The sequence below is a fragment of the Argiope bruennichi genome, chromosome 8, assembly GCF_947563725.1.
Source record: "Argiope bruennichi chromosome 8, qqArgBrue1.1, whole genome shotgun sequence".
Lineage (NCBI taxonomy): Eukaryota > Metazoa > Arthropoda > Arachnida > Araneae > Araneidae > Argiope > Argiope bruennichi.
Window position 1 is genome coordinate 130,722,203 of NC_079158.1, and position 14,697 is coordinate 130,736,899.

Here is a 14,697-nt window from a genome sequence, read left to right on the forward strand (position 1 = left end):
CCAAAATTTAAGGGACAAAATTCAAAAAAATTATTATTATAAAATTTTTTACTTATTTATTTGTTTTTATTTTTTGGAATTGAAAAAATATCTGTTAAAAACATTACTCAAATAGTGTTTCAAAATTTTGGCAGAAGTAACAGACTTGTGTCCTGTGCCAAAAATACAAACAGAAAAGAAAAAAAAACATGAGATCTATGTTCGTACGATCAGTTTCAACCTGGAAAGCATTTATCTCAAATGATAAACAGGAACGACAACGATATTTCAAGCTCAGAAAAAGTGTTGTAATAATATAATAGTAGTATTTTTTTCATGAGAAAACGGGCTCATAACTTATTGCTGCATTAAGCAGCTTGTGAATGCTGAAGATCTCCTTCCTTCAATACCCATGAGTACTAGCTCAAACTTTTGGCTTCAGAGAGGCAGAGTTTGACAATTTGATGAATTTTAAAATATAAACTTTGGATGTAATAAATGCAGGATTTATGAAAGACTTTGCCATTAAATTAAGATGTAAATGTAATGTTAATTCATTGAAATATAAAATTAATTAATGAATTGGCCTCATATTTCGATGATTCATTGTAGGGTGCACAAGCTGATCGGTGTCTTACACAGAGCTGCTATTCTTGAAATTTCCTGCTTATAGTTAATCTGATACCAGCATGAATACCATTAGAGAAGATCACAAGGGGTGCAGTTTTGCTAGTACTTGCAGTTATCTGTAAATAGCAACAATCTGCTATAAAGCTTTCTCGGCTTACTTCTCTAGAAGCTGGTTTTGTACTTCGAATTTCTCTTCAGTTAATTTTTATTTATTATTTGCTAGAAATAACCAATTTTCTTATTATTTTTTTTTAATTTTTAGGAACAATGTAGAGTTACATCTAACAATATTCCCAGTGACTTAAAATATTAGGAAATACAAAGATTTATTAGATGTTTAAAAGAGAAATGTTACGTTAAGATGGAGAAATATCGCATTGAATATGACGTTAGATGCCTGCTTCGGTTGTTTCCTTTCATCTTTTTTGTATCCTATCTAACAAACATTGTCCTATTCTTCCGCAGAGTGTTTCTGTGTCCGTATCGGTGCTGACTTTGACGTTCATCTCCATTGACCGGTGGTACGCCATCTGCCATCCCCTCAAGTTCAAGAGCACCGCCAGTCGAGCAAAGAAGGCCATCATCATCATCTGGGTGACGTCCCTGCTCCTGGTGCTGCCTGATGCCCTCGTTATGGACACCCGCCGCAGCTCCGCCCTCCGCGTGGAGACGCACTATTTCACCGACTGCACCTACACCTGGAGCAACCACTACACCAAGATCTACCAGCTGCTCATCGTCTTCTTCCTCTACTTCTTCCCATTCCTATTCATGTCTTTCTTCTACTACCAGATCGTCAAGGTGCTCTGGAACCGAAACATACCGGGCAGCGCGGAAGTCAATTCCAGACAAATCAGAACAGGTGAATGGTCACTTGAACTCTCATTGAATTGCGGTGTTGTATTTCTTTGCACTCACAAGTTTTGTGTATTTATGCATGCGAGCACCGAATGGAATAGATGATCTGTGAATCATGGGTGACTGGGGCGCTGAAAGAGGACTATGCAGGTTTAATATTGTTTAGAATATCAAGAGTTAACAGAATATATAATTCCTAAAATCATTTTAATGATTTTATGCTAAAACATAGCTGAATGGCATAAAATCTTCAGTATCACCCTTTTTAACCACACTGCCGTAACCATGCCGCATAAACTAAGTTGTGGAGTGTGATTTTAGCTGAAACTAATCATATATATATTTTTAAATATAAGTACAGAAGATATAATCATTCAGCATTGAAGTCTTATGTAATTATAGAATATGCTTATAATTTGTCCAATATCTGAAATTATTTTTCGTCCCTGGTTTTTAAATTAGAAAAAAAAAAAAAAAAAAAAAAAAAAAGGTTTCAATATTCTAGTCAAATCTGACCGAGTTATGAAATCTTGAATGTCATTATTCTAGGATAATGATGATGCAATTATGTGGGACTTTTTTGTTAAAAATTTTAGTATCTTAAGGATATTTCACTGAGAATGACTGGTAGCACTGTGGGTCTAGATAGAAATTTAAGATTTTGTAATTCATCAGAACATTTATGAACTCAATCTATATGATATAATATTCTCTACTTCATTTAGGATATTTCTCCCTATTAAATGCATATACATAATCCTAACCTAGAAATTAGATAGTGGGCTCCGATTAGAGGGGACACATAAACCATGTTTGCCTTAAATAATACAAAACTAATAATTAATAATATAGAATTTTAAAATTAATATATATATAATATATTATTATATATACAAATATTAATATATAAATTTTATATATATATATATATATATATATATATATATATATATATATATATATATATATATATATATATATATATATATATATATATATATATATATATATATATATTATAAAAATGCTTAATTTTTAGTTGATTAAAATTATTTCAAAATTTCTCTGAGGTTCACATTCCCATCCTTCAAGATATATTTATGCTAAGTTCTGTATTTTTAAGTGAAACTTTTTGGCCGGTAGAGCTTCAATATTCATGCAAATGCTCATATTCGTCATAGTAGAAGATAAATGACATTCCGGCTAGATTCGATAGGAGTTGTCGATTATTGTAGACGAGAAGTTTTTTTATTTAATTGCTGTCTATTTCATACCTACACTTACTTTTCAAAAACAATTTCACTTCATAAAAGAAACGCTTCGCATGTGCAATGTATTTCGTGGTAACTAAAGATTCAGCTACACTATTCGGAAAAATTTGGTGCCATTGACAATCAGGTAAGATTATCTTACAGTCATTTGCAAAGTGGTATGTGGGAATGCATTACTTCTTGTTGAGGCAAATATTGAAACATCATAATGTATGAATGAGAAAATTTTACAATTTAAATCTCTATTATGTTCCATAGTGTTGTTCGTTGCGTAACTCCAATATTCTAATAAAATGAAGCTGGAAAAAAACAGAAATATCTAAAGCTAAATATTATAACACCTTTTTGTTAATAAATGAAAAAAAAATGGGCTTAAGAGTTTATTAAAAAAATTACTCAATACAGAATTTTGCAATGTTTTTTTTGTTTGTTTTTTTGTTAAAATAATTCATTTTCATAAAATATAATCCGAAGTTTTATTAAGATATCTCAACTTTAAATTATATCTTGAAGCATGGATACCATAAACCTATGATTTTAAAGGAAATGTTTTACTCTTTGTGTACGGAAGAATGAAAGAACCACATTTATTTTACAAACTGTGGTATTGGCTCAGAAAAAAAAAGTGTCAATTTTTTCTCTATTTATAAACGAATTTTTTTTTTTTTTTAGCCATTGGAGGGCTAGTTTTCTTTCTTCTAAATGAGTGATAAATCTAGCTCCTACTTATAATATTTTTATAAATATGATTCCACAAAATAAGATTTTATTAATTAACAAAATACCAAGAACATTTTTAACATTTAAAATATTTTTGACCACTAGACATGAAATGTTCTTTCATTGCTTAAAAATAACAGTGTACAATTTTAAGGATTAAGCTCCTAGTTCATTCATAAAAACTTTGTAGCCCTCATTTTTTGAGAAGTTATGCCGAATCTGGACAATGTAAATACAGTTTTAAAATAAGCGTAAATGAATTCGCATTGTTTGGATATTCACGGGAAAGGGATCATTTAAAAACCTTAGCGAAAGCGTTGACTTACTTACAGTTAAAAATTATTTGAAAAAGGTCATTTGAGTGAAGTTCATTTTTTTATTGCATTATTTATTTATTCATAAAAGACTCCAAATAATTTGTGTTAAAAAGTTTAACAATCTGACGCAATGTGGGTCGATTTTAATCTGTGACATAATAAAGTTATGGTGAGATTATCGGAAAGAAAGAAATAAACTAAAACCAGACATAAATAAATCTACAAATAATTTCGAGTTATTTGTAAAATATAATTGCATGATTAACAGTAATCTATGGGCATTCTTTTCTTTGTAGCAGAAAAAGGTAACAACAACTTTCATCTCAATGTTCTTAAAATTTCATTCAAAGCATCTGTCAACCTCAGCGAAATCCGTGATGAAATTCTTTGAATAATATAATGCCTGTTTTTTTAATCTTTATTACTTGTTAATCTAGATATAAAGGGAGTATTTTTTTTTCAAAATTGTGTACCAAATAGCGTATCTTTTCCTTTAGAACAAGGCACTGCCCTTTGAAATTCTTTTCAGTTGTACTGGCTTTGTAATTATTTCCGCTTGGATCATTATTCATCTTTATATACTATTTATCTCAACAATTCATTGCTTCGTAGATAGTTTAAACAACAAGAGGCATTTGGTTAAGAATTAAAAGAAACTCCAGTTGCAATCTTTGGAAAATGAACAGGTTGATTCAGCACCTACAATCTTGAGATAGGGGTAGGATCAAAGAAGATTCGGAATTACGTAGACTACAGGTTCAATAATATCTTCGTCAGAATTAGTTCAAAGAAGACAAGAAAAAAGAAAAGGAATAAACAACATGTAAATGCAATAAAACCTTTTAATTTTGGCATTTCCATTACCAAAACGGCTACAGAATGTATTAGAGGTTTCGTTCAGACACAGTGGCATGTCTAATGTGGGATGGACCGGGCAAATGCTTTAGGCGAGAGGGAAGGTGAAACAAAGGAATGAATTTGTTGCATTTAAAAGAAATATAGATTTATTTAAACTCTTATTTACCAGAGTTCTTAGAAATAAAAATGATTTCTATTAAGGGTTGTAGAACACGCAAAATTGTTATTTTTTCACTATTTTAGAAACCAACCGTAACTAAGTTTCTCAAAAGAAAATAACAGAAGAAAATTTTTATATAGATATAATGATAAAACAACATCTTTCAAAGGAAAAAAAAGTCGTTAAAGCAGTTTCAAAGATTCATATCTCAATGAGGACGAGGGGTATATATGACCATACTCTGATTGATTTTTTTAGAAAAGAAATGATAATATAATGATTAACTCTTCAGGATGTCTTCAGACTCTCTTAGAAAGTGTGAAATCCAATAACGGTTCATGGTAAAATACCCTATGTTCATACAGAATGGGTGGAAGGTTGTGGAATAAAATTATCTGAAGAGTGATTACAGAAAACCCAAATTAGTTCGCGAGGCTAACATGTAGGGAGACGCCTTCCGAAGCTGCATGTAAATCATCCGTCAGAAATCTAACAGAAATCATTTGTTAACTCATATGTAAAGTATTTTTATTATTAAAAAATGCTATATGGAACATAATCAATCTTCTATTTGATTAACAATCGTTTACACCTGAAAAAAAATATTCTCACATTTTAATGGGCAGTGATTATTTCATCTATCAGGGATTTAAAAAAAAGGAAAGTAACTTAAACCACTTATTTCATTCGTTGTAAAAGCAAGTGAATGAAGAAATCGGGATCAACTAAAAAGGATGATTATTGATTATTGAATTGAATTAATTGAATGAAAAGATTTCGATATTTAAATAAAAAACAATAAAATATTCATAATTCGTACGCCTATGTTAAAATAAATCTGAATTGCATTTGATTATTTTTCCGAAATTTCAGTTATTTTATAAACAAGATGACATTCATTGAACATTTGGTCTTTAGAGTAATGTTCCTCTTCTGACTGAATTTCCAGCGCGTCGAATGAAGCAACCACAGGGAATTACCAAGAAAAATCTGACACAGATACATAGAAAGAGCTTGATAGATCAAGTCATTCAACACTCTCGGTTTCTTAAAGGAAAAATTTGAAATACTATTAAATTAACTTGGTTAAATGATTTCTCGATTGAAATAAACGTATTCCCTCGAACCATCCATTTTGTGAAAATCCGTTAATAAATGGCAAAGCTGCAGATATACCCCATTAAAAAAACATATATTGTACATAACGCGGCTATTTTACATTAGCAATAAATCTAACTACACATGTAATGACGTCATAAATCATGGAGATAATGGGGAGTAAAATTATTGGTTTATTTGGAAAGCTCCTATGACATGAAACGAAAAAAATATTGATTGATCCAGCAATTGACTGAATTAAATAATTTGAATATTACATTACTTCAAATGAAATTTTTTTAAATTCTTTGATAAGAAAGCGACTATTTTTGAAAATGTGAAATGAAGAAAAGCACATATCATTAAATATTGCTTCATATTCAAGATTAGCGTTTTGGGGATATAAATGTTCAAAATAAAGATTTTTATGTTACTGCCGTTTTTTAAAGATTTCTCTTTTGTTTCCCAATGAAAAGTGCATACTAAACAAACTGTATTTCATCGCCAAAAGTGTAAAATAAAAATAGACGTAATCTTTCATGAAAAATAAACACTGAGAGGAGTCTTATGAATGGCAGAATGAACATAGGAAGTAATTAAGTGAATTAGTTTTAGCAGATTTTTTAATATAATGGCGGTCATAAATCCCTTACCCTGTGACGAACTTTAATGCTTTCATTGCATTTCAGAATGTTACATTATTTATAAATTTTTATCTTTATAAAGGGAATTCTTAAAAAAAAAATTGTAAAGTAACCGTCTGTGCAATAACATTATTATTAAGTGCTTAACCAAAAGCACCCAATTCTGATTTGTTATGAGATATTCGTCACTGCTCGAAATATTGCCAATGGAATCATTCATTTGAGTGATACAAATCACAGATTAAGCGCAATAAGCTTTTGATGTCAGTCTCGTTTCCTTATTTGTCGGTGTTGTTTCCAGTTTTATAAAATAAATATTTTATTTTCTGTTTATTTAGATATTAATTAAAGTTATCCCTTTTTTCGTACTTTAACATCTTTCTTTCATATCACAACTTCTTAGGAAAAAAATCTAGACATTCTTCATTTTGTTTCTCTTTTTCCCCAAAGACATTTATTATTTTATGTTAATCATTTGGTGCTTTACATCTAAACAATTACCGGATATTCAATGGAATAATATTACTAAATATTGTAGAATGTGTTAGGAAATGAAAATCATAAGCTCACGCCATGAGCTCCTTACGATTGCTCTTGCTGATAATAGAATGTCCAAAATTAATTTCTATCTTTTTTTTATACTTTTATGCTCCATGGACATGTTAACTTTGAACCCAATTTGGAAATTTCAATTTTATCAAAATAGGCCGGCTCGTAAAGCATACAAATATAATACAGCATTAATAAATTGTAAAATGAAATATTTTTGCAGAAATGAATATATATTATTAATGAAATATTTTCTACAAATGCTCCATTATACATGTGCTTTCACGGCATTGATGTGACATTTTATTAAAATGTCGAGAATTTTAAAGCACACATTTTAATTAAAGTTGCTGCACCTTCTCATTTCTTCTGCTCATGTAAAACGTTTCACAGCTTCTCTGCTACACATAATCTAAATTATAATTTTTGAAAAAAATTTATAAGAAATATTTCGAAGACATTTTTGAAATAAAAGGGGGGAAATGTGTGTTCTAATTTCATAAATAAGTTTTTTGAAAATGAAATATGTTTTGATTTATCAATACTTATCTACAAATTATTTTTAATCGATATTAATTTGTATACCCACACGATTTTTTTAATCGAAAGTGATTTTGATTTTAGTGCCGCCATCTCTTTTGAATTATGAAGTCTTTCAAATTTCCTGGGTTCCAAATAATCGTATCTCTTACAACACAATGATATATTTTTTAGATTCTACTTTCAATGAAAGATAACTACATACCGAACTTTAATGTTTTGAGAATCTTTGAGTGCACTGGACGAGAGAAACTAAATAAAAAGAAAGAATGGAAAATAAAATTCTCACATTGCGTACTTAATATCCACGAGCGAGAGGAGGAAAATTATGCGTGAAAATTAGAAATCTGTTTTAGGAAAAACACTGCAATTATAGAGCGAAAGTGGTTTAATATCTAAAAGAATAAAATATTACACACAATTTATTCGAAATCTGAAAATCGAAAGAAAATCTGAAAATTATAGTGGATAAAAATAAAATGAAAATGAAAAATTGCATTAGACTTAACGACTTTATTAAGCATCATCTTCGTACAAGCATTCGAAACAAGGATTTTTTCCTGTTTGTTGCCTGACCCTCATCCAAAGATGAATCCTTTTATAGCCCGAATGTCTTAAGAAATTGAGATTTCAAGACATAACAAGAAGAAATGACACACAATGCAAAAATAGAAAAATGAAGAATGATAAACAAAATGACACGAAATTCAGCATTGAAAATTTAGGCACAGCCGAAATCAGCCAATAAAAGGTGAAATATAAAAATTTTAGAGATTTGAAGCACCAAATATGGACAGATACCCAAAATTGAGAACATTTTCTGAGAATTCATAATTTTTCTTTAATATATCAATGATGAAAAGGTTTAGACTTAACCAAATTTGAGAAAAGAAGGAGAAAGAACTAGTCATTTGTGAAAAATAAAAAGTGCATATGAAAGCGTATGCCTTACACAATAAAATTATAGAAAATATTCAGCACCATCTATTGAGCAACAAAAAGAACAGGGTAGGAAAGATAGAAGTTACTGCTAAGAAATAGACAATCTCTTCCTCACTGAACCTCTCGTATTCTTAGGAAATCGTTAGAATACGAATAATTAAGATTGTTTGTTTCCCCTTTATAAAGAGGTTTTGTTGATACAAATTTTCGTTAATCATGCTACATTATTTATAGTTAGCATAAAAAAAATTAGATAAGATAAATGAAACAAATTATATGTAATCATGGAAATTATGAAGGCTTTATATATGTAGAAAAGTGACATGTTACAATAGGAAATTAGATATTATATAATCTGACATTTTGAGAGAATGGTAAAAATTAAAAAGATCTTGATTTCAATTGATCGACATATGTATACTTTTGTTGCTAAAATGCGTAGAACATGTTATTAGCCTTTGGGAGGGCACTCAGAGTGAAAGATTAAAATCACGGATTAAATGAAGGGAAGGATTAATAATAATGTGAGCAGTTTCAGAAAAGAGAGAGAGAGATTTTTGTCAACAATTTATTACAGAAACGAATAAAAAGTTTAAAAGAGAATTTTATTACTAATCTTTTAAACAAGATAGCAAATAATTTATGTTTTATTTATAAATATTATTAAAAAGACTGACAACATTTGAAAACGTTATTAATAGAGCAAATATAATTCTTCTATTACGTATAACGCAAATAGTATTGGAAAAACTGGATTAGATAAGAGAATGCTGGCTTAAAAAATAAAAGATTAAAGTTAAAACGTGTTCTTTAAATTATCTCTGCTTGTTCCCAACAGTAAAATTCCTCAAAAAGTCTTCAAAATTTATATTTGTGAATTAAATTAGAGAAAAAGTTCCTGGCTTGAATTCCTGTCCGAAAGTGGCCTTTCATAAAATCTCCTGGCCGAATTCTTTCTGGACATTCATTTTTTTTTTCATTCTAGCGCCTATTTTTTTAACTATTTTTATTTAATATAATCCTCAGGCTTTTCTACTTGGAATAAATTTTGGCAAAATCAAATGATTTAACGAATCAAGTACAAGCTTATAAAGAAACATTTGAGCAGAAGAGATCTCTATAATTACATGAAATAAAAAATTATGTCGACAAAATTTGGTAGTAGTTCTAGCATTTATCTAATTCTCTTTATCAGCCTCTTATCTAATTCTGAGCTTAATCAGTCAAAGAATTGGTCACTTTCCGCTTTGTACTTTCACGCGCATACAAACGCAATTTTTGCTTCAATTTTGGTTTTAATCGGTAGTAGAAAAGGCATCCACAGTGTATACTCGGAATATGTACGAATTTAATAAAAATGCTAGATTCACTTCAAATATATATATATAATAAATTATCAAATATATTTCATAATAATTGTTTGTCAAAATCTTTTAAAATATTCAGGACCTTAGGTATTTCGTGGAGAAAACTTCCGCTGGCTGTGAATGGGAAATGTATATTTCCATATAACGTGTATATTAGGAGACATAGCATTTTCCTGATCATCCGTATTTCAGACTTACATCAGTTTTGAAACATCGATTTCTGGAATTGTGTCTATCCGTCAACAAGATTCAAAAATGAATGGTGCAAAATAGATGAAAGGATGAAAGTTTTATGAGAAAAATTATCCATGTTCCACAAATTTTGAATGAAATCATTAAATGGGCTTAAATTTTATATTCATATATGTTTGTTTCGTATTCATATGTGTTTAAAAGTGATAAAGCTAAAACATAACTAGATAGATGGCTAAACTTTAGCGTAAGACATCTACTTCCTAAATTTAAATTCTGTATCGAATTTTGAACGAAATCCGCCAAAAAAGTACACAGTCAGTTTACTTATCTATGTGTATGAGAGCGGAACTCAACATTACAAAAGATAATTGTAAGAAATTTGGAAGTCCTGATACCAAAATTATATTTTATTAATATATATTCCAGGTTGGAATTTTAGAATATTTTGGATGCAGAAATAAATCTGAAATGACTGCTCTATTCTATGAAGCTTAGCTTAAAACATACCATTCTGTGCAAGAAAACAAGAAAGTCAATAGTAGAATACTCCCGTGGACTATAAATGAACAAAAAAGGGGCCTAGAATAGAATCAGGGTTCAACATTTTGAGCCTTGAAGTTTGAATCAGAGCCAACATTTTTGTCCTTGAAAAGGTTAATCTTAGTCCAATTTTGCATTTGGCCAAAAGACAGAATTCAGTACTTTAATCAGCGTGTGTAAAGTAAATGAATAATCAGTTATTGAATTCCTCTACAAGTCAAGTAAATCATTTTATAGCATCGATTAATTGGTAAGGCACATTTAAATAATAACGAAAGAAAGGTTGACTGAAAAATATCAATATCATCGCTGCTATGCTAAAATATTGTACGACGAAAACGTCTTAGGAAAACAAACTTCATTTAAATGTAGCAGTTAAAATCAATAAAGACATCATGCATTTTCTGGCAACATATAGCAGTCATACGTCACTTACAACCATTTCAGAGCTGATTTACATATGAGTGATTTGCCTCAAAGAAAATCTTCTGCCAAGTTTAATTTACGATATTTTGGTATAAGAGTGGCGATGCATTTATTAATACAGCACCCTTTATTCACTAGATGAATATGCCAATTGGCTGACATATTTCATCAAGCACCAAAATTAAAAATGTCATTCTCTCAGTTATGGTGTCTCCATTTCATTATCCAATATGTATTTTAAATCATCTGTCATAAGAATGGTAGTGCTATGAGCAGGAAATTCTACACCAGAAATGTTGCTGCCAAACCAATAACGAGGTGGGAAAAAATTATTTTCCCTTTCCGTTGATGAAAGGTCAATTTTAGCTAACAAGAGCACACGCATTTTACTCTTCTTAGCAATAGGGAAATGAAATGAATGTGCGAATTGAATTTTACAAGATCTTACAAAAACTCATTCATATACAAACGACAAGACGGATTGACAGACAGAACACTCATTATTATATTTATTGCAAAACCTGATATGTATCCATAATTGAGAAGATAAATTACAAACTGAATTTAATCTATTTATATTCTTACATTTTTGAATGAGAGAGAGAGAGAGACGGGAGAAAAGATAGATGTATTTTACTTGGATGAATTTCCTTAAAAATTTGATTCATATATTTTGGTTAAAGCCACGAGCCGAATTTCATTAACCTAGCTCATTTCGCTCTCGATTTATATTTTTTTCTGCAAACATCCTGGGTTTAGAAAATTCATATGTCTATAAACGCAGGAAAGTAAAAAAAAAAAAAAAAAAAAAAAAAAAAAACGGCGATTTCAAAGAATTTAGACATTTTTAAAGTAGGAGTAGCGACAACAGAAATTTTTATATTTCTTGCGCGAAAATTCAGAAAAAATTATAAACTTTTATTTATGTAAAATATTATGCTGAATAGGAAATAATATTCATTACTGACTGGACAGATCTTGACATTTTAAACAAAATGATGGATTCTAAATTGTTCTTCTTTTATTATTTTGATAATAAAATTTTAAAACGCCGAAGGCTCTCGTTTTGAAAGTGTATCGATATCTCTATCCGATTTCTATCCAGTGCATCCGATATTCTACGAAGATGTAGGCCTTCATTCATGCTGTATTGCTTATAAATATCCCATTAAAATTCTAATAAAGAAATGGAAATCGTTTATGCTTCAAAATTATGTTCGTTGGGACTTGCATATCTACTCATTCATTATGAATTCATCAATATCTTGTGGTTAATTTCCCATCATATGAATTCGTAAATCCAATAGTTGCTTTACCGCAAGCAATCATTAATTTGATCCCCTTGTTGAGCCTTATCTCATCTCATGGATCAACTTTCAAATTATATTTATATTGAATAGCTTCATCTTTAATGGGGTAATTCCTAACAGTTTTTTGAAGAGCAAGCAATGAAGGTATGAATATTAAGATGGTAACCGGATCTTTCCAGTTTATTGAATTATTAATGTATTTTTTAAAATAAAAATGAATGCGTGTGCTAGCATTTTACAGAGCATACTGCTTTATGTAAATCTACTAAACTTGGCGCATATATAATATGCATGATATCAATTGCACCTCTTATTATTTCATTTGAAATTTAATTGGAGTTTTATGAGTCAAAAGTTTAGAGGACTCTGGGTAGTGAGTTTTAGTTTTTCTGTGATAGTTTACAAAACTATTGCAGCATAAAATTACTTTTTGTATTATTTTAAAATTCGAAAGATTATTTTTTCAATGATATCGATTTTTGCCACTGAAATATTTCCATTTTTAGCTATTTTTTTTAAATGTAAAACTTTTTCCAATAATATAAGTTTCAATATGAATTAGATCGCGTATCATACAGACGGTGCACTTTTCCATTGATCGTTTCCTTGATATTTCTGAGTGTTTAAATATATAAGTAAATGACAAAGAAATATTTCACTTTCTTAAGTAATTTTTTAATGAATAAAAAGAATATTATAAGACTCCAACATTCTTTTCTCACTCTCTTTACATTGATCCCTTATCTTTCAATTTTTGAGAGATTTAGTGATTTAAAATTGACTATGCCATTCACGATGTAAAACTTGAAATTCAATAAACATGTGTTACTTTTAAAATTAACGTCGATAATTTAATATTGAAATCAACTGCTGATTTAGCAAGAGAAGGAACGATTCGAGGATGAACAAATTGTAAGTGAGCCTCCAATTAGATAAAATGTGCTGTTGCTCATATTGGGTTTTCGCAGTTTGTAGCTTCTCTGTTCTACATCACGGCATGTCTTTCAGTGATCCTATTAAACGATGATAGAGCGAAATATAATAGTCAAGAGCTTTTAATCTAGTTCTATTGATCTGTAACAAATAAAAAAAGCCTGTACCAAATATTTGACTTAATTATATAATACATTTATAAGAATGCTCATTGATTCAAATAATTTTGACTGAATACAAAGAGAACTGAGACAATTTTATTCAAATTAGGCACAAAGCTAAGATAATAAAAATAAATAATATAAATGCTATTTGTTGCTCGCAAATAATTCCACTGTAATGATAGGGGATATTTTAATGATACATTCCTTAGATATATTTTCTTGGCAAGGTAGAATATCTGTATTTTCGTTTTCAGAATTTAATTTCAGACATTCTGCAAAGAAGGTGGTCATTCCACCACTCTTGTGGTACAGGAATGCTATGATACTATGATAAGGATTCAAATTGATTGCAACAGCCTTCATGGTGAAACAATGAAGAGGCTGTCACCTCTAGCCATTTTCCACTGTAATGATGGGTGATATTTTAATGATACATTCCTCAGATATATTTTCTTGGCAAGGTATGACAACTGCATGTAAGAAAGTTGGATCTATAGTAATATAATGTATATGAGACCCGAGTGCATGAAAATTTTTTAGTGGAATCTGTGCCGACTCTAAAAGTATCTGATTAAAAAAAAAAAAAGGGCTGCAAGTCCCGTAATGATCCATCTTATAATAGCAAACATCTATTTCCTTTAATATTTTAACATGATAATGTGTATGGTGGAAAAATTCTTAAAATTGGATGAGGTGACATACATCATGCAAAAATCGCTGAAAACACTCTATAGAACAGACAATTATATCCAGAGCTAACATTCCCAAGAAAAAATCTCTTTAAATTTTTAAAAGCAATTGATTATATTATTTAATGTTTCATTTTGCTGCCATTTTTTACACCTTGTTTACAATATTAAGAGACAATGCCATGTAATTTTTTTAATCAGTTTCTACTTTTACAGATTTTTGCATAAATATGCCCTTTTTATATTCTAACCATGTGTCTGGCGCAGTAAAATCAAAAATGGTTCTTGCGTCATTAAATCCCACAATCCAATCCAGAGCTACCATATTTAGTGGGCAGTTATTTCTTTGACCTTAGATGCTCATAAAGAGAGTATTCTGAATTTTACTTCTAAATTAATTGAAATGCTTTCCTCAATATCTTCGTATCTGTTTATCGCACAAATACCATTTTTGTACCTTTTTAAATTTCAAAACTTTACTTTTTAGTCATACTGAAATTAGCCTTG

At 29.7% G+C, this 14,697-nt stretch overlaps 1 protein-coding gene across 1 annotated transcript in view; it reads left to right on the top strand.

The window, feature by feature from the left end:
* The window catches only part of LOC129981960 (orexin receptor type 2-like), a 114,727-nt gene that overhangs the window by 62,965 nt on the left and 37,065 nt on the right, over positions 1–14,697 (top strand). The window contains exon 2 of the mRNA XM_056093034.1: positions 1,075–1,471. Within this exon, the coding sequence (XP_055949009.1) occupies positions 1,075–1,471 (397 nt within the window). The remainder of the gene's footprint in view (positions 1–1,074; positions 1,472–14,697) is intronic.